Source organism: Piliocolobus tephrosceles, chromosome 2, assembly GCF_002776525.5.
Source record: "Piliocolobus tephrosceles isolate RC106 chromosome 2, ASM277652v3, whole genome shotgun sequence".
Classification (NCBI taxonomy): domain Eukaryota; kingdom Metazoa; phylum Chordata; class Mammalia; order Primates; family Cercopithecidae; genus Piliocolobus; species Piliocolobus tephrosceles.
Window position 1 is genome coordinate 35,667,360 of NC_045435.1, and position 25,672 is coordinate 35,693,031.

At 42.8% G+C, this 25,672-nt stretch overlaps 1 protein-coding gene across 2 annotated transcripts in view; it reads right to left on the minus strand.

Annotated features, from left to right (window-relative positions):
* CD80 (CD80 molecule) overlaps positions 1-25,672 on the minus strand; it is a 34,280-nt gene that overhangs the window by 7,450 nt on the left and 1,158 nt on the right. Inside the window, exons 2-5 of one of the 2 annotated variants that reach the window (XM_023214046.3) lie at positions 24,673-24,970; positions 22,939-23,058; positions 12,456-12,773; positions 5,167-5,448 (exon numbers count right to left, since the gene is read on the minus strand). In XM_023214046.3, the coding sequence (XP_023069814.1) occupies positions 5,167-5,448; positions 12,456-12,773; positions 22,939-23,058; positions 24,673-24,772 (820 nt within the window). In that variant the 5' untranslated portion in view covers positions 24,773-24,970. The remainder of the gene's footprint in view (positions 1-5,166; positions 5,449-12,455; positions 12,774-22,938; positions 23,059-24,672; positions 24,971-25,672) is intronic. The other variant, XM_023214053.3, reaches the window with a different exon arrangement.

The window sequence follows — 25,672 nt, forward strand, 5'->3', positions numbered from 1 at the left end:
AGAGGGGGGGGGGGGGGGGGGGGGGGGTGGGGGGGGGGGGGGGGGGGCCCCCCCCCCCCCAGGGGGGCCAAAAAAAAAAACCCCCGCACAAAAAAAAAAAAAAAAAAAAAAAAAAAAAAAAGAGAATTCTTTGAACCAGGGAGGCAGAGGTTGCAATGAGTTGAGATCGCGCCACTGCACTCCAGTCTGGGTGACAGAGTAAGACTCCATCTCAGAAAAAGACAAAAAAAAAAATGTCATCTGATTTTTAAATTTATATATTGGATGGATGCCAGCATCTCCACTTGATTGAAACTGAATTTACTACATGCTTTCCAGATCACATCTACCACCTGTATTCTCCCATTTCAGTGAATAACAATGCCATTTAGTTACCCAAATAGGAGTGTGGTATTTTCTTTGTGCTCACTTCCCAGTAGGCTCCCATGTATTTTCTGTTCTATATTAAGAATATCTCTGGAACTTACTGCTTTTTCCCAAATCTCTTGCAGCAACTGCCTTAGCTGAGATTTTTCTCATCTCCCACTTAGTAGCCTGCAAAAAGGTCTCTTTGCCTCAGGTTTCCTAGGCTCTAATAATTTCTGCACATTGCTGTCACAGTAATCATTCTAAAACACCTGTTTAATCATAGTGTATCTACCAATTAAAGATAGGAGATACAAAGATAGGTTTTTCTTTTTTCTCTAAAACACCAGATTGCATGGAGACATCAAGTGATTACCAGAGTTGACCTCTACAGATTAGAATGACACAAAAAATAACAAGCCATTGCTGTTATCTTGGGAATCTAGAAGTTTCACAGGCTTCAGCTCATTCCTGGCTTCCACTCCACACCCATCCACAAGCCTCATTCAACCTAGAGAGAGTATGTGTGTGAGGGAAGGAGGGAGGCCTCGGTAGCAGCAAGCCAGGTCTGTCATGACACCTGTTAGAAACCTGGTAACAAGCCACAGGGACAGACCCAGAATCCAAGGTGCACAGCTGTGTGAGGGCATCTGCACATGTAGCTTATTAGATACCATGAGTATGACTCTCCCAGATTTATCTCCTTCCAGTTTATCAAGGGAAAACAAATTTGGTGGGACTACACTAAAAAGAATCATATGCCCAATCTGCTTAATTAATACATTTGGGCTTTTTTTTTTTTCCAGATCAGTTATTTACTGATATGGTTTGGCTGTGTCCCCACCCAAATCTCATCTTGAATTATAACTCCCACAGTTTCCACATGTCATGGGAGGAACCCAGTGGGAGGTGACTGAATTATGGGGGCAAGTCTTTCCTGCCCTGTCCTTGTGATAGTTAATGAGTCTCACGAGATCTGATAGTTTTAAAAACAGGAGTTTCCTTATAACAAGCTCTCTTTTTAGCTGCTGCCATCCGTGTAAGACATGACTTGCTCCTCCTTGCCTGCTGCCATGATTGTGAGGCCTCCCAGCCATGTGAAACTGTGAGTCTAATTAAACCTCTTTATTTTGTAAGTTGCCCAGTGTTGGGTATGTCTTTATCAGCAGCATGAAAACGGACTAATACATTTTCACGTCAAAACTTTACTCACATTGACCTGTAACATTTCTATGAACTATACATCTAATGTATATTTGTTAGTGCAGTCAGCCCTTGACCTCCCATAAATGCATTATTTGCTTTTGAATCTTATTCTAAAGAATCCCCACACAGTCCAATTAATGAGATGTAGGACGTTTATACACCAAAGCTCTCCAACCACAAAATCTTTAAGTTAGCAAATTATAGCACATGGGCCAAACCTGTCCTGCCACCTGTTCTTAAAAATGAAATTTTGTGGCTGGGCGTGGTGGCTCACGCCTGTAATCACAGCACTTTGAGAGGCTGAGGCAGATGGATCACCTGAGGTCAGGAGTTCGAGACCAACCAAGTCAGGAGTTCGAGACCAGCCTGGCCAACATGGTGAAACCCCATCTCCACTAAGATAATACATAAATTAGCCAATTGTGGTGGTAGGCACCTGTAATCCCAGCTACTTGGGAGGCTGAGGCAGAAGAATCGTTTGAACCTAGGAGGCAGAGGTTGCAGTGAGCCGAGACCACACCACTGCACTCCAGCCTGAGCAATGAGAGTGAAATTCTGTCTCCAAAAAAAAAAAAAAAAAAAAAGCAAAGAATGAAATTTTGTTGGAACATTTGTGTCTTGTCTGTGGCTGCTTTCATGCTACAACCAGCAGAATTGAGTTGTTGCAACAGAGACTGTGACTGCAAAGCTTAAAATATTTACTATCCGGCTCTATTCAGAAAAAATTTGCCAACCCCTGTCCTAGAATGTCACATATATCCATATTCCAATATAAATAATGTCCAAATCAAAATGCAGTTAAAGCTAGTATTACTGATTTAATAATCAGGACTCTACTGTTTTCTACCTTCAATCAGAATAATGTAAAATTTGTTAAATAATGCTATAACAAGAAGGTAAAAATAGAGACTTAATAAACTATCTTTATGATTGAAGCCTCATTTTAATAAAATTTTTACAACACATAAAAGATGACTGAGACTGGTGAGTTTGGAGTATCAATAGTCATGTCAAAGTTTGGTTTATAGTTGAACTAATTTTCCCATGAAATTTTATCTCATTGAGGAAAATAAAGAATCTGCTGTAGCTGGGTGCGGTGGCTCACGCCTGTAATCCCAGCACTTTGTGGGGCTGAGGTGGGCGGATCACCTAAGGTCGGGAGTTTGAGACCAGCCTGACCAACATGGTGAAGCCCCGTCTCTACTAAAAATACAAAAATTAGCCATGCGTGGTGGCTGGCACCTATAGTCCCAGCTACACAGGAGGCTGAGGCAGGAGAATTACTTGAACCTGGGAGGCAGAGGTCGCAGTGAGCCAAGATCACGCCACTGCACTCCAGCCTGGGCAACAGAGCAAGAGTCCGTCCCCCCCCCCAAAAAAGAATATGCTGTAACACTGAAAGATCTAGAGTAAATCATATACTAGCCTGAATTACTAGACCATCTAAAATAAATTATCCACTTCACAACTATAAGTAAAGACATACTATATAATATATATTGTGCCATATACTTACGTGCAACTGTATATCAAACTCAGTGTATTGTTTCTTACTATAGTCACAAAACCTATCCTTGGGAGTGGGGCTAGGGGTAGGAAGAGAGACCTGTGGTCTTCTGTATGATCAGCCATACAATTTAAACAACTATTAATATTTTGAGCATCTGAGTTCACCTTGTAAGCCATCTTAAGCCATTATAGCCCTAAGATGCATATATTCATGTAAACCCAACATTTTCATTTTATATTTTCAAGTGATTTCACCTCTTGGGGAAAGAGAATTCTCTTAGTTTACTACCAGTAGGGTAAAATATTTGCTCCAAAATGACCTCTTTTCAGGCGTTGTCTTCAAGGAGTTTGTCACTCACCTTTCCCAGACTTGGTTCAGAAGGAACCAATAGTTCTTTTTTTTTTTTTTTTTTTTTTTTTTTTTTTGAGACGGAGTCTCGCCCTGTTGCCGGGGCTGGAGTGCAGTGGCCGGATCTCAGCTCACTGCAAGCTCCGCCTCCCGGGTTTACGCCATTCTCCTGCCTCAGCCTCCCGAGTAGCTGGGACTACAGGAGCCCGCCACCTCGCCCGGCTAGTTTTTTGTATTTTTTTTAGTAGAGACGGGGTTTCACCGTGTTAGCCAGGATGGTCTTGATCTTCTGACCTCGTGATCCACCCGTCTCGGCCTCCCAAAGTGCTGGGATTACAGGCTTGAGCCACCGCGCCCGGCCTCCACCAATAGTTCTTAAAAAGCACATTCACCCACAAAAAAAAAAAGAATTGTTTGGCACCATGGAACCATGTGGGTGGTATGCCCTAAAAGAAAGTACCAAATCCCTAAGGGCAATTCCAAAGGGCACATTTTAATACTTTCAATAACAATATTGTTACAATAACTTTTTAAGATGATGGATAGTGGTTATTAGTATATATAAATTTTAGAATATTTATTACAAGAAAATAAAGCCAGGCACAGTGGCTCATGCCTATAATCCCAGCACTTCGGGAGGCTGAGGTGGGTGGGTCACGAGGTCAGGAGTTCAAGACCAGCCTGGCCAACATGGTGAAACCCATCTCTACCAAAGATAGAAAAAATTAGCCAAGGGTGGTGGCTGGCGCCTGTAATCGCAGCTATTGGGGAGGTTGAAGCAGGAGAATTGCTTGAACTCGGAAGGCGGAGGTTGCAGTGAGCCGAGATTGTGCCACTGCACTCCCACCTGGGCAACAGGGTGAGATGGTCTCAAAAAAATAAAAGAAAAAGAAAATTAGTAACATTATCACACCTTGCACAGTGACTTTATTTTTTAAATTTATTTTTAAAATTATTTTATTTCTTTTAGAGACAGGGTCTCGCTCTGTTGCCCAGGCTGGAGTTCAGTGACATGATCATAGATCACTGCAACTTTGAACACCTGGGCTCAAGTAAGCCACCCACCTTACCCTCTCGAGTACCTGGGACTCCACGTATGTGCCACCAAGCCTGACTAATTTTTTAAATGTTTCATAGAGTCAGGGTCTCATCATGCTTCCCGGGCTGGTCTTGAACTCCTGGGCTCAAGTGATCCTCCCACTTCAGCCTCCCAAAGTGCTGGGATTACAGGCGTGAGCCACTGTGCCCAGCCCTCACAGTGACTTTAATAAGTCATAATAGCACATGGCCATTTGTGTATCTAAAAATACTATAAAATACTATCAAAGTAAATATGACAATTCTAAAATGTATCTGGCTGAGTTACAGTAATGTGCCACATAACAATGTTTTCAATGACCTACCGCATATATGATGGTAGTCCCATAAAATTATAATACTGTATTTTTACTGTACCTTTCCTGTGTTTACATATGCTTAGATACACAAATACTTATTGTACTACAACTGTCTATGTATTCAGTATAGTAACATGCTGTACAGGTGTGTAGCCTCAAGCACTAGGCTGTACCATGTACCCTAGGTGTGCAGTAGGCTATACCATCTAGGTTTATGTAAGTCCACTCTGATGTTCAGACAGTGGCAGAATTGCCTAATGATGCGTTTCTCAAAATGTATCCACATCATTAAATGACACATGACTATATTGTCTTTTTAGATTCGATATAGTAGAAACTCCCCAGAACAATGTCACTTACGTGTATTCCAGTTGAAGGTCTGATTCACTCTTAAATGTCCATACTTGATGAGACACATGAAACTGTGATTGGTTGTCATATTAAAATCCAGTTTGCTGCTAACAGTATAGAGCTCAGTTTCAGGATCTTGGGAAACTGTTGTGCTGATGGCATTTAATTCTTCTCCATTTTCCAACCAGGAGAGGTGAGGCTCTGGAAAACCTCCAGAGGTTGAGCAAATTATCCTTCTAATGTTAGAAGGTGGAATTTCAAAGTCAGATATACTAGGTGTAGGGAAGTCAGCTAAAGAAAGAACAAGAATATATAATTACATATAGTTACAAACCTATGTGTGTAGAGGTTTATTTTTAAATAATTTTCTAGCTTTAATAAGGGTTGATAAAGGCCAGGCGCAGCAGCTCACGCCTGTAATCCCAGCACTTTGGGAGGCCAAGGCAGGTGGATCACCTGAGGTCAGGAGTTTGAGACCAGCCTGGCCAATATGGCAAAACCCCATCTCTACTAAAAATACAAAAATTAACCAGTCATGGTAGCAGGCACCTATAATCCCAGCTACTCGGGAGGCTGAGGCAGGAGAATTGCTTGAACCTGGAGGGTGGAAGTTGCAGTGAGCTGAGATCGTACCACTTCACTCCAGCCTGCGCAAAAGAGCAAGACTTCATCTCAAAAACAACAAAACAAAACAAGAATGATAAAATGAGCTATAACTTGCAACTTCCCATTAATCATTAATAGTTATGTATAATCCAAAGACTAACTTTGATTTGAATTGGTTATATCAATTCTTTACCACTTTTTGATGGAGATAGGAGGGCACTTACTAGAGAAAGGAGAAGTAGGTTCGTGCGAATAAATGTTGCCAGAGTACTTGCAATTGTAAGAGATGAACAGAAGAATAATAGACAACATTTACTGAGCTCTTGTTTGTTAGGTCTGGACCTTATCTCATTTTGTCTTCACGGAATCCCTAGAGAGGTAAGTTGTAAATCTAAAAAGGTCAAAGATCAGTAATTTCATATGATTTAACCTAATATAATTTCCATTTCATAAGTAATCAAACAGGTTTAGAGAAATTATAACCAACCAGTAGTGGCAGAATTCAAATCTGTCTGACACCAGAGCCTGTCTTTTCTTGACCTTGCCTTTCTTTCTTTCCTTTCCTTTTCTTGTCTTCTCTTTGTTTCTTCCTGATGCTTGAGGTACACAAGTGGCTTTCTTCTATGTTATCTATTTATTTACTAAACTATAGCGAACACCTGAAAACCCACCATTCAACTTGAGACCCAAAACACTGACAGTAACTGAGGTAAATCTGCTACTATGATGTCACCTCTCCTGTCCCTCTCTTTCCCTTACCTAAGGTAATCGCTATCCTAAATTTAGGGTTAGCATTTCCTTGCTTTTTAAAAGGTCGTCTTTTACATGAGGGGCCTACCCCTTTGCTCTTGAGAATGGTTTCTCACGTCCTCCTTTCTGGTCTTATCCTTTGAACATTGACTGTTAAGTCTGATACAGGTAAGGGCTCCATGAAGTTGTGTTTCCTCTTCTCTCTGACTACCTAAACTCCATACATAAATAGAGAAGACTTTGCCTAACATAGAACTTTCGTTTGGAAAGGGTCTAGATGGGGAGAGAGAAAACATAAATCTGGTCAAGGAGAGGAGATCTTGGAGAATGGAAAATGCTGCCTCATTTGCAAGCCTGTGACCTGGCTTTTGAGGGGACATTGTGTGCGTGTGAGTGGGGGGTGGGCACTGAACTATAGTCATGAGCTTTTGCTTCTACTGAGTCTCACCAACACCCCGCCCCCGCAAAAAAAAAAAACACCCAGGACCAATATTTTTTAAATTGCATATCTATTTCTGGAGGGGGTTTCCCCTCTCTTTATTCTATCCTGAGACCATGGGCAAGCTCTTTATTTTAGGTGAAAAGAAAAACTGTGAACCATATCAGTAATATGTTCATTTGAAAATATCATTGAAATTTATTTGAATAAATTTATTTGAATTCATTTGAATTTTTTTATTATTTTGCTATTAGACATGCCGTTTATTTATTTAATATGTATAAGGAAGCCTGAAAAATAGAAAGCTGTATAGACTGAGTTTAGTTGTTAATTGGTTTGGGAGTCTTCCATGTATAATTTATGACTTCTCTGTGTTCTGTGTATTTGTCTGAATTAATTACTGGGATGAAGCTATGCTAGCTTTCAAACAGGAGATACCTTTCAGAAATTTGTATATTGTGCAGTTGCCAGACCAATTAAATACCTGGTTGAAATTTAAAAAAAAAAAAAAAAAAAAAAAAAAAGGTGGTCTTTTACTCAGAAAAACCTATATCCAGACTACAACATTGAGCCTATAACCTCATCCACCACACTCTGTTGATTTTCTTAATATTTTGATATGCCTTAAAGGGACAGGAAGGCCTTCCTAGCATTCCTCCAAGACACTTGAGGCACTCTTTCATTCATATATTTGATCCCCATAAGATACTGAAGTACAAAGTACAGGAAAATAAATGCAGAGAACATAGGAGAAAGATCCCCTAGCGACTTCCTCACTTATTCTTACACGGAAAGAGTTTAACTTCTTAGCATGAGTGTGGGGATTCAATCTCCCCATAGAGTTATCTTTCTTTTCAGAATTCTGAGCCCCACAGAGATGTCAAGTAGCATGTGATCGTCAAGAGCAGGTTTTAAAACTAGTTCTGCCTTGTGACCCTGGGTCAATAACTTACCCACCTTTAGTCTTAGTTTGCTCATCTATAAGATAGGGATACTAATACCCAGGGTTGTAAGAATTAAATGACATCATTCATAGAAATCACTTAGCACAGAGCCTGACACACAGGAAACTAAATAGTCTCGCTCTGTTGCTCAGGCTGGAGTGCAGTGGAATCATCTTGGCTCACTGCAACCTCCGCCTCCCCGGTTCAAGCAATTCTTCTGCCTCAGCCTTCAGAGTAGCTGGGACTACAGGCACACACCACCACGCCCAGTTAATTTTTTGTATTTTTAGTAGAGATGGGGTTTCACTGTGTTAGCCAGGATGGTCTCCATCTCCTGACCTCATGATCCACTAACCTCAGCCTCCCAAAGTGCTGGGACTACAGATGTGAGCCACCACGCCCAGCCAATGATAGCTATATTTAAGTGGGTCTTGAATTTATCCTCTCTTAGGTAAGCCCCCTCATTTAAATCAGGTTGCCAGGCAAACACTTCCAGGAATGCCTTGTGGCACCTAGAATAAGACGATAAAGGGAAGCCATGACAAATGATTATAATTACCAGGAAAGGGGGAAAGTTGGATTTGGTTGGAGGTGAAGTTACCTTTTTTTTTTTAATGAACCCTATCCTTAAATGAAGTTTGATATGTTCCTGAGCCATTTTTAGTTGGCATTGTTATTTCCCACTTACTAATTTATCCTATAAGATCGACTCATGACACAGGCAGCTGACATCTAGAATATTCTCTGTTTCTTATAACATCAATATGTTTTGTGTTATAATTAGGAATAACAAATCCAAATAACTCATATCCTAAATTATTAATATGATTCATGTTAATTTTTGTTCTCTGCTTTTCTGGGAAATAAACTACAGGAATGCCACCTATACCAGGAATTATATTAAAAATATTTTCAAGGCCGGGCACGCTGGCTCATGCCTGTAATCCCAGCACTTTGGGAGGTCAAGGCGGGATGATCGCTTGAGGTCAGGAGTTCGAGACCACCCTGGACAACATGGTGAAACCCTGTCTCTACTAAAAATCAAAAATTAGCCAGGCGTGGTGGCACACGCCTATAGTCCCAGCTACTTGGGAGGCTGAGACAGGAGAATCGCTTGAACCCAGGAGGCAGAGGCTGCAGTGACCCGAGATCACTGGCACTCCAACCTGGGTGACAGAGTAAGAGACTCTATCTCAAAAAAAAAAAAAAAAAACAAATTTCAAAATCTGTCTTGGCTTAGAACAGCCTAAACTCCATCTCCCACCATTTTTCTAAGGTGATCTGTTTAGGGTAACCACTCCTAAGGTCTTGTGAGATTGTGAACAATCAAAGACGTTGTAAGACTGTAACCTTTGTATCTCATTTTAATTAGTTAACCCAAGTTTCACCACTCTTAATAGGGAAGGGTAAGAATATCTTATGAGTAAAGGAATAGGTGCACACATTTTATAAGGAAAAATCCATTAACTTAATTAAGCTGTTAACGAATGTAGCTAGTTCTCATACATGCCAGTTAATGGAGGTTTTCATATAGCTATGCTGATATTATATTACCATTTTGCAATCTTAGACAAATATAGGGTAACCAACTTGTCCTATTTGCCTAAGGACCAGTTTTAGCACCAAAATCTTGTGCCCCAAATAAACCCTTTGGTTCTGAGCAAAGAGGATAACTGGTCACTCTAGCCAAATGAGAGCTTCATTCCTTGCTTCTCAAATTGTGGTCCTCCACAGCAGCACAGGCATCACCTGAGAGCTTGTTAGAGGTGCAGAATCTCAGATCCAAACCATAGACCTACTGAACTTAAATCTACATTTTTAACAAGACCCTCAAGTGACTCATAGGCATATAAATCTTTGAGAAGCACTGCTTTGACTCAGTTGGAAAATTCAGAATGCTTCTTGTAAAATTAAGCAAGTAACCTTTTTGTCTTCCCTTTACTGGATTTTGTCCACCCCCACACCCTCGGTTCTGAGTACCCCAGAAATGTCACATTGTCCCCTTGTGGTAATCTGCTAATAGGGCCTGCCCCCTTGAAATGTTTCAACAGGGATCTTTTAGGAGGAAAATGGAGAAACTAGCAGGAATGGCTATGATGATGAGAATTTCAGGAGTCAATGCAGGTAAAAATTGTGGAACAGGTAGGCTTCTTAGTACCCTTCAAATCACATCACCATATAATAATTTATTCTATCCAAGAGCAGAGAAAACACCGAGTGAAGTTTAAGATAGTTCCATGTAACTTTGCCTTACTCCCCAAAACTTTAGGTGTGATCTGGATGTCACAAGTAAAGATTCATAGCTAATGATCAAAACGAAGAACAGTAAGGAATTCACTAAGAATCTGCTGAAGTTATCTATTATCAAGATTAATCATTATGTTTTATTAAGTAAGAAGTTTGGTTTTCACTACAGGCTCAAGTGCCCAGGGAAAAAAAGAAATATGCTCAAATTCCAACTGTGAGAAAGTGGCTCAGGGCTCTAATTTCTCAAGAAGGGCTCTGGCTCCTTCAGTATCCTCCGTTATACTGTGATTAAAGCGAAATCCCCTTTGCAAAATTATGACTGAGACAGTGAAAGAGATCTACCTTAACTGACTCCATCTTGCTTCTAACCTCCAAGCTGTCTTTGTTCATTCCTGGGTGTAGGCTGAACTAACTTTGGGAGAAACTTAGTTTATAGTTTAAACAAAGATGGTAACAGCCCTTTCCCAAAGCAGACCTCCTTCTTGCCTGGGGAGTAGATTGCCTTTGTAGGACTAACATTAGCCACAAGATTAGAAATTATGGTCTAGGAGTCATAAAGCCGGAGGCTACGAGATTCTGACCCTCCCTAAACTGCTCCTAAGATCAGTGCTTGAGCTATTTTGCAGCCCCTGCACTTGATGGATCAGCTGGCACCACCCAGATCAATAAACTGGCTCATCTGATCTTGTGGCTCCCACCTAGTGCAAGAAGACAGCTTCAACTCCCTATGATTTCATCCCTGACCAATCAGCACTCCCAGATCACTGGCTTCCCCTGACCCACCAAGTTATCCTTAAAAACTCTGCTCCCCAGATGCTCGGAGAGACTGATTTGAGTAATAATCAAACTCCGCTCTCCCGCACAGCCAGTTGTGCATGAATTACTCTTTCTCTGTTGCAATTCCCCTGTCTTGATGAATCGGCTCTGTCTAGGCAGCAGGCAAGGTAAACCACTTGGGCGGTTACAAAAGCAAGGGTCCTTTCTTTCCAAGACCAGAAATGCTTACCTTCCACAGTAGGTAGATAAACAGAGCTATGAGTCGTATATTAGTTTTTTTCCTTGTGGCAGGAATTAATTATGCATTCAATTCTCTAACATTTTTTTTTTTAAGACAGAATCTCTACCACTAGGGAAATGTTCACCCTCCTCTGTATGCTTTTTTTTTTTTTTTTTTTTTTTTTTTTTTTTTTGAGACAGAGTCTTTGCTCTGTCACCAAGGCTGGAGTGCAGTGGCACCATCTCTGCTCACTGCAACCTCCGCCTCCCAGGTTCAAGTGAGTCTCCTGCCTCAGCCTCCTAAGTAGCCACCACGCCCCTGGCTAATTTTTGTATTTTTAGTAGAGATGGGATTTCACCATGTTGGGCAGGCTGGTCTCTAACTCCTGAGCTCAAGCCATCCACCCACCTTGGCCTCCTAAAGCGCTGGGATGACAGGCTTGAGCCACCACGCCCGGCCCAATTCTCTAACATCTAACTTTTCAGGACTGACTGCTAGATTAGAGTTTCAAATATGCAATAAGTAAATGATCACTTTGAAAATATTAGAATATAATAGTAAAATAGCCATAGTAATAGACATTCACATACTACCTGAAAAAGATTTTATGCCTCCATTGTTCTTTTACCTCTTCTTTTCTTTCTTTCTTTCTTTTTTTTTTTTTTTTTTTTGAGATGGAGTCTTGCTCTGTCACCCAGGCAGGAGTGCAGTGGTGTGATCTTGGCTCATTGAAGCCTCCGCCTCCCAGGTTCAAGCAATTCTCTGCCTCAGCCTCCAGAGTAGCTGGGATTACAGGCATGTGCCACTACGTCTGGCTAATTTTTGCATTTTTAGTAGAGACGGAGTTTCGCCATGTTGGCCAGGCTGATCTTGAACTCATGACCTCAAATGATCTGCCCGCCTTAGCCTCCCAAAGTGCTGAGATTACAGGCATAAGCCAACCATACCCAGCCCTGTTACCTTTTCAGTATACTTGCCCAAGCAGATATTGCTGGGTCAAGTGTAGTTAGTAGCAAGGCTATATCAAATCAAAGATGCCCCTTGGTGATTGAGAGGCTCTTTAGGTCATTACAGTGCCCCAAGATGATTGTCATGAACTTGGATTGTCAAAGAACAAGAAATGCACATTAGCAGATATTTCCAGGACATCTTTAGAAACCAGTTAGGGTTTGTCGTACAACTAGAGACTTAACCCCAAGACATGAAGTGAGTTACATCCCTCTTTGGTAAAATTTTCACCTAAATCAATAGCCATGTGTCTTTAAGGGCATTAAGAATCTGCCGGCCTAAAGTAAAATCAGAAAATCCCACCAACCTTTGACGGATAACATCACTTCAGCCAGGTGTTCCCGCTTGAAAGCATCTTTTTCATACTTCAGAACAACACACTCGTATGTGCCCTCGTCAGATGGGCGCAGAGCCAGAATCACAATGGAGAGGTTATTAGTGATATCAAAGATGGTCCGGTTCTTGTACTCAGGCCATATATTCATGTCCCCAGACATCATAGTCAGCACCATTTTCTTCTCCTTTTGCCAGTAGATGCGAGTTTGTGCCAGCTCTTCAACAGAAACATTGTGACCACAGGACAGCGTTGCCACTTCTTTCACTTCCTTGGTCACGTGGATAATACCTATGGAGAGGCAAACAGAACAGGATTGTATATTTATTAAGTATAGATTCCTGCACGGTCAGGAATCCAAAGTTAGCAGTAACAGAACTTAGGGTGTTGTGTCTGGTGACTAAGCATCAATCCAGTTTGACTTTTTCAGTCCTCAATGCTTTTTTTCTCTTCATTTTTTAAAAATTGTGGTAAAAAACACATAACAGGCTGGGCATGGTGGCTCACACCTGTAATCCCAGTACTTTGGGAGGCCGAGGCAGGCAGGTCACTTGAGGTCAGGAGTTTGAGACCAGCCGGGCCAACATGGTGAAACTCTGTCTCTACTAAAAATTCAAAAACTTAGCCGGGTGTGGTGGAGGGCACCTGTAATCCCAGCTACTCGGGAGGTTGAGCTACTCGGGAGGAGAATCACTTGAACCCAGGAGGTGGAGGTTGCAGTAAGCTGAGATTGCACTCCAGCCTGGGCAATAAGAGTGAAACTCCATCTCAAAACAAACAAACACGTAACATAAAATTTATCATCTTATTGATTTTTAAGTGTACAGTTCAGTAGTGTTAAGTATATTCACGTTGTTGTGAAACAGATCTCTAGAAATTTTCATTTTGCAAATCTGAAACTCTATGTCCATTAAACAACTCCCTTTTCCCCCTCTCCCCTCAGTCTCTGGCAATTGCCATTCTGTTTGTTTGTATGAATTTGGATACTTTAAGTATCTCATAGAAATAGAATCATATAGTAACAGCCTGTTTATAATCGGCTTATTTCACTTAGCATGATGCACTCAAGGTTCATTCAAGTTGTAGCATACGATAGGATTTCCTTCCTTTGGAATGGTAATGATGTGATCATGAGGATAATGAATAATATTACACACACACACCCCCCGCACATTTTGTTTGCCTATTCATCTGTCGATGCACATTTTGTTTGCCTATTCATCTGTCGATTGTCATTTTGCTTGCTTTTCAACTCCTGGCTGCTGTGCTGCTGTGAACATGGGTGTGCAAATGTCTCCTCAAGACCCTGCTTTCAATTCTTACGGATATATGCAATTTTGGGGTCATATGGTAGTTCTATTTTTAATTTTTTGAGGAACCTCAAAAAGTAGCAGTTGCACTTCAATGCTTTTTAAAGGTTTTGGAAGTCACTATTTAGAAAAACTAAATGTGATTGCACAAAAAACAGATTTGGTTTCGAAAACAGTGAAGACAAATCACTAAAATCAGACTCGTGGACCAATCATTATAACATAAACTATCCCTTTCCTTTTTCTTGAGAATTTTCCAATGACATGCAAGATTTAGGAGCATATGAGCCTTCTCTCACAGCAGGCGTGTTTAGTCCTATTACTTCTTATTTGGTTTATCTAACAGTACCACCCCCAAGAGAAGTCAGTCCTGACTAAGGTTCTGGGCACAGTGGTGGTGGAGGAGGGCAAGGTGCTGCTGCCCACCTCTGTCTAGATAGCCTATATTGAATTACTCTTCAAAGTATTTTCTTTTTTTGCTTCCTCTGTGGTGGCTTTATGGAGGGGACAGGTGCTATGTCATTTAATCCCCCAACAACCCCATGAGATATGTATTATTTCCCCCATTTTGCAGCTGAGGCAACTGAGAGATTGTGAGGTTCAGGAAGTCTAGGACGGGGCAGGTCAGCCTGAGATTCCAAGGGCCTATGATTCTGCAGCCGTGACGAAGAATAAGGGAGTGAGATGAGGTCAACTAAGAAGAAAAAAGAGGGCCATACTTTAAATAGGTAGGAAACATAATCGATCTTCATTATTCATGGATTCCCACTTACCAAAGGCCTCCTTCTTGGCTTTGTTGCCTGGTCACTTGATTAGGTAATTTTCAGCTACTACTGCCTTGAGAAATAAGAATTTCACTATAAAGACCTGGTCTCTGATGCTTACTGCCCTTTCCCTTGCGTTTCTCCTACAGCCCCTCTCCCCACAATCACATGATACAACAACACACACACACACACAGATATGCACGTGTACATGCATTCATTTAAACTACAGAACTGCATTTAACCATGGAAAAAATCTAAGGATAAATTTTATCCAGATTAAGTGAGCTAAAGACAATTCATTTCATGTGACTTCACTGGCTTGGCACAGGAATAAAACCTTCATCTCTCACCTTAATACACATCCTGATTCCTCCTCTTTGCACTTGAGTGACTTAGGATTTGAAGCTCTCAGGACTGCCTACTTCCCTACTTACCTTAAAGGCAATCATGACTAAGTGCCCCCTGCTAGCTTCCTTGCCTAGAGGCTCCTGGTTGTTGGTGTAGAAAGAACATGGGCTTTTTGTGTTTAATAAAATCCACAGTAGCTGTGTGACCTCAAGCAATTTACTTTACTTCTCTGAACCCCAGTCTTCACATTGGTTATTATGAGGATTAAATGAGATAATTTACGGCAAGCATATACTGTATTTCAGTGCCCAGATGCACACCAAATATGAATCCCATTCTCCTTTCTCCAAGGGGGTGGGGAATTTACTAACTTCTAAGGCTTTTGATTTCATCTTTGGACAGTTTGAGGAAGTTTTGCTTTGCTTTATGTTGAAGTCTGTTTCCCTCTATTTTCTCCAGGCATTACAAAACACATCTCATTCTTCTTACATGGCAAGACTTGCAGACATCTGAGTACAGTGATGTCCTCTCTCAGATGGTTCTGCACGTTCCCATCTGCCCCCATTCCTTATTGATGTATTGAAAGTGAGTGCCCTCACTTTCCTCACTACACAGTTTGATTTGTGTGTATATTTTTTTTTGAGGAAGCAAAGTCCACTAAATCTAACATTCCAGACATCCACTGTGTGATTGGCTCAGAGTAGAACTGGGTTGTCACCTCCTTTACCTAAATCTATGTTTACAGCCTAAAGCTGAATTCAATATATTAGCAGCCACCTTACACCTTTGATATACCTGTTGATATACTGACAAGCAAATTGCCGTATTTTTCCACCTGCACATACCACTGAGTGCTGCTCCTACATCCAGTTCAACACCCAACCAAATGGGTAAAGCTCTTCCAGTGATGTTACCCTTCAAGAGTTATCCAGAATCTTCCCCTTCCCCTGCATCTGCATATGATGACACCTCTTTCTTTCTTTTCTTTCTCTCTCTTTCTTTCTTTTTCTTTCTTTCCTTCCTTCCTTCTTTCTTTTTGCTTCCTTGCTTCCTTCTTTTTCCTTCCTTCCTTCCTTCCTTCCTCCCTTCCTTCCTTCCTTCCTTCCTTCCTTCCTTCCTTCCTTCCTTCCTTCCTTCCTTCCTTCCTCTCTCTCTCTCTTTCTTTCTTTCTCTCTTGAGACGGAGTCTTGCTCTTTTGCCCAGGCTGGAGTGAAGTGGTGCAATCTCGGCTCACTGCAACCTCCACCCCCAGGCTCAAGCAATTCCCCTGCCTCAGCCTCCCAAGTAGCTGGGATTACAGGCCCCCACCATCACACCCAGCTAATTTTTGTATTTTTAGTAGAGACAATGTTTCACCATGTTTGCCAGGCTGGTCTCAAATTCCTGATCTCAGGTGATCTGCCCACCTCAGCCTCCCAACACGCTGGGATTACAAGTTTGAGCCACCACGCCCAGCATGACGAGACATCTTGAGCATTCAGAAATATGGAAAGGCACTTGCTTGTTTTATGTATATAGCCAGATGCCTATAGGCCAGGAGTTGGGGACAGAGACAGGGATCCCTCGTGAGGGAGAAAGTCCACTGGTCCCCTGAGAAGGCCTGGATATAAGTGCCAACCATGGGTTAAACAATGTACTCGGCCCCAGGGGATATGAAAGTCATAGTAAGGAATGTGAGGTCTGGAAGGGATTTCCATGATCATTCATTCTCGTGGCCTTATCTTACAAATGAGGAAACTGAGCTGAGGAAAAGAAACTGCCCCAGTTTTACACATTTTTTTCTTTCTGGCCCAGGCTTTTAGGGCCATTCTTCTTGGTTATTGATTTCTTCAGTTTTAGGCCCCAGTTCCAGTAAGTAAGGCAACACTGTCCCCCGCCCCCCACTCCAACCCAGCCCTACCACTGAGCCCTTTGGTTTAAGAAACAGAGTCTCAGGCTGGGTATCGTGGCTCAAGCCTGTAATCCCAGCACTTTGGGAGGCTGAGGTGGGTGGATCACGAGGTCAGGAGTTTGAGACCAGCCTGGTCAACATGGTGAAACCCCATTTCTATTAAAAATACAAAAAAATTAGCCAGATGTATTGGCACACACCTGTAATCCCAGCTACTTAGGAGGCTGAGGCAGGAGAATCACTTGAACCCAGGAGGCGTAGGTTGCAGTGAACCAATATCATACCACTGCACTCCAGCTTGGGGGACAGAGTGAGACTCTGTCTCAAAATAAATGAACAAATAAATAAATAAGAAACAGAGTCCCTTTCTTTCCAGGCCTGATTGATCCCATGGTTTCAGACTGAAATGACTCCCATGCTTATACCTTTGGACTATTTCTACCGTCTTCAGGTACCCTAAATAGATCCTATATCCTGCCTTTATCTCTTTGGCTATCTGCAGTCCATGCTATACAGTTACCCTCCAACCTGTATTTGCTAGAAGTGTTGTTTAAAACATTCTGTTCATTTCTCCATCCGTATAACCAAGAAATATCAGCACATCAATATCTAAACTAGTCTCTGTGTCAATAGCACCAAAATTCCTTAGCAGGCTATATTTTCTGATTTTTGGTTTAGAAGGCATGGTCATTCTTCCTAGGCTGTTGTAGGACCTAAAAGCAGCATCCCTCTAAGGCCCCAGTGCCCCCTGCCCAGTGCTGTCATGCTGTGCCTTCTGGGCCCTGTATTCCCTGAAGCCATACAGACACCCTTAGGGAGACCCATGTCTAGGGACTTCATTTCCAAGCCCTCTCTCTTCTTAGACAGCAGGATCATGGGGCACTAGCACCTTTCCATCTCACCAGCCACTCTCAGGCCTCTGTGAGACTGAGATACGGCCCCACCACAGCACTGAACAAGAGAGTGTTGTGATGGTGGGTATTTGCATAGCAAAGTGAGGTAATGCAGAATAGTCCAGGCACCCCTTCAGCAATTGTGTGGAATGTTGCCGGTCCCTGTTTTAGGGAATACAACTGAAAGAAGGGAAGAAATAAAAAGATATACTTGAGGGGAGCATATTTCAAAGTGAAGCTATATTAGCTAAAGATCAAAGTGGCCGATAACCCAGACACTCCTAGTGTTGCAAGGAGAGCAAAATGAGACGTAGAAGGAACATGGGCTATCCATCGCCATTGATTGGATTCTAGTTCCAGCTCAGCCACTTGCTGTTTCATCTGTTTCCTCATCTCTAAATAGGTATGACACCTACCCCTTGGGATCATTGGAAAATTCAATTCAATTAAATGATATAAATAAAAAGTCCCAAGGACATAGCAGGTCTTCTGTAAGAGTTTCAATTTTTCTTTCTCCCTCCTCCCACTGCTAACTCTTACCTTTCATTTCACTCAAGGGTTATGTCAGATATAGGACTCTGGTCTTGCTATGGGCCAGACAGACAGCAACTCACTTCTCTGGGCCCCCCAATAATACGGTCTTTCCCCACCGAGCTATTTGTTCCCACCCAAAAAGAATCCAATATTTCTCACTGATTTTGGTATGTGGTGATGTTAGCAAAAGAGATAGCGTAACTGAAAGAGAAACCATGTAATTTTGATGATGGCTTCTAAGGAGTTTTTGTCCAGCCTTTGATGAAAAGTGTGAAGAAGAATAGAACTAAAAAGAGGAACCGAAAATCTTCCAATTTGGAAATTCACATAGGAACCCAGTTTTCAGGGTTCCACCACACAGAGACAGAAAACAGTCATTATAAATTTGCCCAACAAATTTATATCAATTTTGTCTATTTTAGGGACTCCCTCACACACAGACAAAAAGCAGTTGAAACTGACATGCATCTAACGGTTTTGTCTGCTTCAGTGACTCTGATGGGAAGAGTCAGGGACCGGAAATCTCAATATTACTGTCTCAAACTTGGTTGAACTGAGCTTGCTTAGCCATTTTTGAATGGGCATTGTGACACCTATCCAACCCAGTGGGTGCGAGGATTCAAAATGAAATACTGCGCATAAAAGTTCTCCATAGGGCCGGGCGTGGTGGCTCAAGCCTGTAATCCCAGCACTTTGGGAGGCCGAAACGGGTGGATCACGAGGTCAGGAGATCGAGACCATCCTGGCTAGCACAGTGAAACCCCATCTCTACTAAAAAAATACAAAAAACTAGCCGGGCGAGGTGGCGGGTGCCTGTAGTCCCAGCTACTCAGGAGGCTGAGGCAGGAGAATGGCGTAAACCCGGGAGGTGGAGCTTGCAGTGAGTTAAGATCTGGCCACTGCACTCCAGCCTGGGCGACAGAGCGAGAGACTGTCTCAAAAAAAAAAAAAAAGTCCTCCACGGTACCTGGGACATTAGAGGGAGCCAATGTCTTCCCCAGAGATCCACACAGTTTAGGTCCCACTTTACTCACATCTGCTCTCGTGGCCCCTTGACAAAGAGGCCTTCCCTGACTCTCCTTGAACAGCACCATCCTCCCTTCCCAGCTCCATCCTGCTACTCTTTAGTCTCTTTGCCTGATTTGTTTCTCTTCAGGCTTGTCTCCAACTGATATATATTTTTATAACTGTGATGTATATTTACATGTATATGTGATACATAATTACGTATGGAGCTATGGAGCAGAGGCTACCTCCTTTGTTCACTGCCATATCTGCAGTGTCTAGAACAGGACCTGGTCCATAGTAGGTGCTCAGTAAATACTTGCTGAATGCATGTTAGGCATGAGGAAATGAGGTCTGGCTCCATCCACTGTGTATTAGAATCATAACCTTGAGCAAGCTGGGTAACCTCTTTGGGCTTCAAGTTCCATCTCTGTAAAACAGTCATAATACTATTGCTATGATATTGTCTCCTAAAGTTTTGGTGTTGGAAATTTAATTCCGAGTATAACAGTGTTGAGAAGTGGGACTGCTAAAAGGTGATTAGGTCATGGAGACTCTGCCATCATGGATGGATTCATGCCATTTTCTTGGGAGTGGGTTCACTACAGCAGGAGAGGCTTCCTTATAAAGGATGGTTTTGGCCTCCTTCCCACTCTGTGTCTCGTGCATGCTCTCCTGCTTTTTTATCCTCTGCCATGGGATGATGCAGCAAGAAGGTCCTCATCATATGTGAGCCCCTTGACCTTGGACTTCCCAGCCTCCAGAACAGTAATAAATAAATCTCTGTTCTTTCTAAATTGCCCAATGTCAGGTATTCTGTTATAGTAGCACAAAACAGACCAAGATAACTGTCTTCCTTGGTTCACATAATTATCACAGCGATCACAGGATACCAGATGTAACGTGCTTTCTTGACTGTAGAAGGCTCTACAGATTTTTAATGGGGCTGTCCTTTCTCATGCACAACAGACTGCTTTGCTGAACCACACCCCCACAGGACCAGCATCACCATGGTAACTGGCTGATTCTTGAACTAAGTTCAGTGCCCATAGCTGGCATGGGGAGCCCATCCGGCACCTCTACCCAGCAGCAGTCAGAAAGGGGCAGAGGCTGTGAGAGGAGGTGGAGAGAAGGCAGAGATGGACGGCAACGCTGCTCGCCTTCTGGTGGATGTGTGGAAACTGCCCGCCTATATGGCACACTGGGGACACTCAACAGTGCTGGCCTCAGCCTCTGCCTCTCCTGACCCCTTGGCCACCCTCCTGCTCTGACCACTTCAACTCTGGGCTGCTAGCCACCCAGGAGAGGAAGCTATTTGCCAACAAGTGTAGACCACCAGTTTTAGACAAATAATGGACCTCTCGGCCCGGCGCGGTGGCTCACGCCTGTAATCCCAGCACTTTGGGAGGCCGAGGCAGGCGGATCAGGAGATCGAAGATCATCCTGGCTAACACAGTGAAACCCCGTCACTACTAAAAATACAAAAAAAATTTAGCCAGGTGTGGTGGCGGGCTAATTTTTATGTGGAGGACTTTCACGAGCTGTAGTCCCAGCTACTCAGGAGGCTGAGGCAGGAGAATGGCGTGAAGCCGGGAGGCGGAGCTTGCAGTGAGCCGAGATCGCGCTACTGCACCCCAGAGCCTGGGCGACACAGCGAGACTCCGTCTCAGAAAAAAAAAAAAAAAAAAATGGACCTCTCAGGGACTCAATCTAGGTCAGATACCCGTAATCCTAGCACTTTGGGAGCCAATCAAGGCGGGTGGATTGCTTGAGCCCAGGAGTTCAAGATCAGCCTGGGCAACATAGCAAAAACCCCATCGCTACAAAAACAAAAAATAGATCTCAATCTACAACAGAATATTATTTCAGAATATTATTTGGCCGTAAAAGCGAATGGAGTACTAAGACATATGCAACATGGATGAACAACTGTTGTCAGGGTGATGATGGGAGCAATCACTGCTCATGGGACCCCTGGGCCAGCAGCATAAGGGTACGTGTTGCGGGGAGAGGAGGATGTGTTCTGTGAATGGTGGCTCTTTGGGGCATTCTCTTTTCTCCTAGCTCTGAGTTTTCAGACTATAAACTTATAGGCAATGCTTTTCCTGCATCTCTTGCCTCCTCCTGCAGGAGGCCTTTCCCCTCTCCTTAGACCTGACCCTCTCTTAAAGGACTCCAGCTCTGAAAGAAAAGCTGCCCACATTGGTCCCTCTGAGGGCTGCCCTGTTAGAGCCTCTGCCTTACTGCCACTTACTTACTTACTGCCACTTACTTACTGACAAAGTACTTACTGTACTTTGCTGGAGTACAAAGTCAGGCGTTTCTGCCCCCATAGATAGTGCCTGCCGACCTAGAGTGGGAGAGGAGCCTGGCTGGTTCCACCCTGTGCATGAAAGAGGGATCCCTTCCCCTGGGCATCAGTGACTGGGCAGGAGGAGAGGGGGAACACCTTTGCCATGGTGTAGCTTTCTGACCCAGGGCAGGAGAGGAAGGCCTAGTGTGGCAAATCTCTGCCCTGAATAAAGCCCTCTATAATCCTACTCCACTTTATTCACTCAATCTCGCCTCCCACAGACCATGCACAGCTCACACCTACACTGCCATCGGGCAGTCCTCACTAATTTTACATGGTACACACTCTCCATCCACTTCCCTCTGACTCAATGCTTTTCATCAAAGACATCATCAGTTACTGTAAGTACTGACATCACCTCCTAATAGGTTGTGCACAGTCATGGGGGCTGCCCTACAAGCCCTTCTTCAGTAACACTTTTTCCTTTTTAAAGTTATTTACACCTTTACTACTGAAACTCAAAGTGTATGGTGGAGCAGCATCAGCATCACCTAGGTGCTTCTTAGAAATGCAGACTCTCAGGCCCCATCCCAGACCCACCTAAGTGGAAACAGCATTTAAAAAACTATATAGACTTTATTTTTTAGGGCTGCTTTAGATTCATCGAAAAATTAAGTGTAAAGTACAGAGGATTTCCATATACTCCCTCCCCACATATTCACAGCTTCCACCACGGTCTACATCCTGCGCCAGAGCAGTCCACTTGTTACAATCAATGAACCTACATTAACACATCATTACCGCCCCGCCCCAATCCAGAGTTCACGATAGGGATCACTCCTGGTATTGCATATTCTATGGATTTGGACAAATTTATAATGACTTGTATCTATCATTACAGCATTATGCAAAATAGATTCACTTCTCTAAAAAATTCCCTGTGCTAGAGACTGCAATTTAGCAAAACCCCCAGGTTACTGGCATGTGTCAAATGTGAACAGAGCTGGGGTAGACCGCACCCTGGGTAAAGCCCTTCCAGCCTCCTGAATAACATGCGGATTCATGACTATAGCCCACAAGTGCTGCAGGGTCTGGTTTTGCTCACTGGGCCAGTCCCTCCTCTGCTTCTCCCATAGCTCACTGCCACTCCTCACTGGCAGGGGAAGACAGCACTTTCTTAGGCACTGCCTATGCCCTGCCTTCAAAGCACTTGGCTTTGTTTGTTGGCCAACAAACAAACACATTCATTTGAGTGGCTATTGGATTACTTTCCCTCTTCCCAATGATAGTAAATTTCACAAATGCCCGAGCCATGTCCCCAGGACCAAGAAAAGTCTCTTGCTTCTAGATGATGTTTGTTGAATTAATAAATGATTAAACAAAAGAATGAACACCTGTGCCAGCCTCATCCTTACCTTTGTGCCTTTGTCCAGGCTGTTGCCCTGACCAGAATTCTCTCTCCATCATCCATCTGCCTCTGTAAAGCCTGCCCGCTGCAGCCCAGTCTGGTACCCCCTTTCCCAGATCTTGGACTCCTACAATCAGGGCAAAGCATTTCATTGCTCTTTGCTTGTTTTACATGGGTTAGCTTTGCATTCCCCCAACTAACATATGCAGACCTCTTTGAGTGCAGGAATCCTAGCCTCAACTTTATGGCCCACCTGGCACACAGTAGGTGGTTCATTGACTTAGTCACAGCAGCAGTAAAATCAGGAGAACAAGGTACTTTCCTAAACATCTTTCTTTAGCTCAAAGATCTCTTTCCATTTAACTCTGACTCTAATTTTCCTGGTACAGTTTCTAAAGTTTGGGTTTTAATTTTTATTTTATGTCTTTTTTTACTTTTTTATCATTCTCCCTCTTTCTATTCTCTCTCCCTCCCCACCTCCCTTATTTCTGGGAAGCCTGTACAAATTTCCTTCTAAATATTTTAATCTCCTCTGTACTCCCCAGAAGACTAGTTTGGGAATGCTTCCCCAGCTCCCCAGAAGGAAATTGTAACTGTTGGAAATGTAATGTAACTGTCAAACATATACAAAATCTGAGGCGTAAATTGTGAAATGTAAGCCATGGTTCTCTTGGTTCTAAAAACAATGCAAAATAGCTCTGGAGAGAAAATTTTAAATGACCACCATTGCAGTCAAGTAATCTGTGTGCCCCTAACTCCTCTTCCCTTCCCTCTACCTCTCTCTCACACCTGATATTCTAGGCAGTACTTTACGTGAGAAGTTTTTAAGACAAAGACCCTTAATAGTCGGGTCTTTGCAGACTGGCAAATCATGCTGGAGCCCAAACTCGTTGATTTTTGGGAAACCAGGAGGTATGCTGCTCACTAGAAAACAGATCTTTTGTTTTCTGACTTAAGAAAAAAAAATCAGAACCATCCTGCCAGCAGGGACAAGCTTCACCCTTCTTGACAGTCCTAAAAGTTCAGCACTCTTAAGATCACCTGGGCAGGAACAAAAGCCTCTAGAAGTCAAATTATTACTTTCAGGACATATACGTAATACCTCTGTGGCAGATTAAAAACAACTAAAAGTATAATTTTATGTTAAATCTGATACCACTTAAAGTCAGATGACAATGTTGAAAAAAGATCTCAGCATCCAAAACAGAACAAATAAGATTAATGTATTAAGAGGAACTTAAGAAGGTTAAGAAGATTAACGTCATTAAGAGGAATTGTCCTCAACTACTCTCCCGCCTTCAAATTGGAAAGAAGATCACCACTGTTCAACTTTAGAAGCAGGACACTTTCACTGAGCTGTATCATGAAAATATAGTCTGGGAATGGATTCTGAGGCTGGTATTAGCACATCACAAAATGTACATGAGCATCTAATACTCATGTAATGGAAGAGACCGTTATGAATCCGCTCTATGGTTTTGTTAAAATAACACTGTCCCTTCCATGCTTCCTTGTACGTCTGGGTTCTTGAGTTAACTTGGTTGCTAACTTGCTGTGTGATGATAGGAATGTCCTTTAACCTCTTTGAACCACAGTCTTCTCATCTTTAAAATGTTCTGAAAATACCCTGAAGGTTCCTTCCAGCTGATAGGATAATAGAAGGGAGCAGCTCAGAGAACCCCACTTCCTTTCTCTTAACCCTGTAGCAGTTGACTCCGTTAAGTTCCTGAAAGTTGCTTACCTGAACAGAAATGAGAAAGACCAGCCAGCACCAACAGCTGAAAGAACTTGAGGTATGGACACTTGGATGGTGATATTCCCTGCCTCCATGTGTGGCCCATGGCTTCAGATGCTTAGGGTCAAAAGTGAAAGCCAACAATTTGGAGCCAAGTAAGACCAGGTCACTTCCCAGGCACAAAACAGGCAGGGTGGTGACAGTCCAATTGCCGGCCTAGAGGATTCTCCAGTGATGTTTACAAAACACACAGAGATTGGAGGGTGTCCTTGGTCTCCAAAGGTTGTGGATTTAGTTTCACAACCTGAAAAAGGAACAAATAAAAGTCATCCAGGAAGGAAGGTGTGCCTACTGTGAGTTGTAAAACTCCGGAGTTGCCTGCTAAAATTAGTTAGAGAGTTTAACCTAAGCAACCTCTAAAGCAGGGCGTGACCCTGAGGGAAAGCAAGTTGAAATTCTGTGAGGGGACCAGTTCCAAGAACCAACCTAGCCCTTCCATGAAAAGGCTTTCTACTTAATAGGCTGGATTAAGATTTGGTTAGAAACACAGAGAGCTCTAAGGACCCTCCATATCTGCTAGCCAACCTCCAAAAGTTCAAATTCTCTTCTGAACATACCAAGAAACACAGAGCAGACAGTAAGGGTGTATTTTGTCCAAGGCAGGACCTAAGTTATGAAATAACTTCTTTCTTGACATATTAACATAAGAAAACAAGTGTCTCAATTATTTAAACCTGCTGCTCAAATAACATATCATAAAGGGGTATGAGATCTCAATAACCAGAAAAGTCTATCCGTAAAAAGGGAGGGAAAAAAGACAGTGCACACATTATTTATTAAAATTATGTACTCCAGGTCCAGGCGTGGTGGCTCATGCCTATAATCCCAGCACTTTGGGAGGCTGAGGTGGGCGGATCACTTGAGGTCAGTGTTCCAGACCAGCCTGGCTAATGTGACAAAACCTCATTTCTACCAAAAATACAAAAACTAGCCAGGTGCGGTGGTG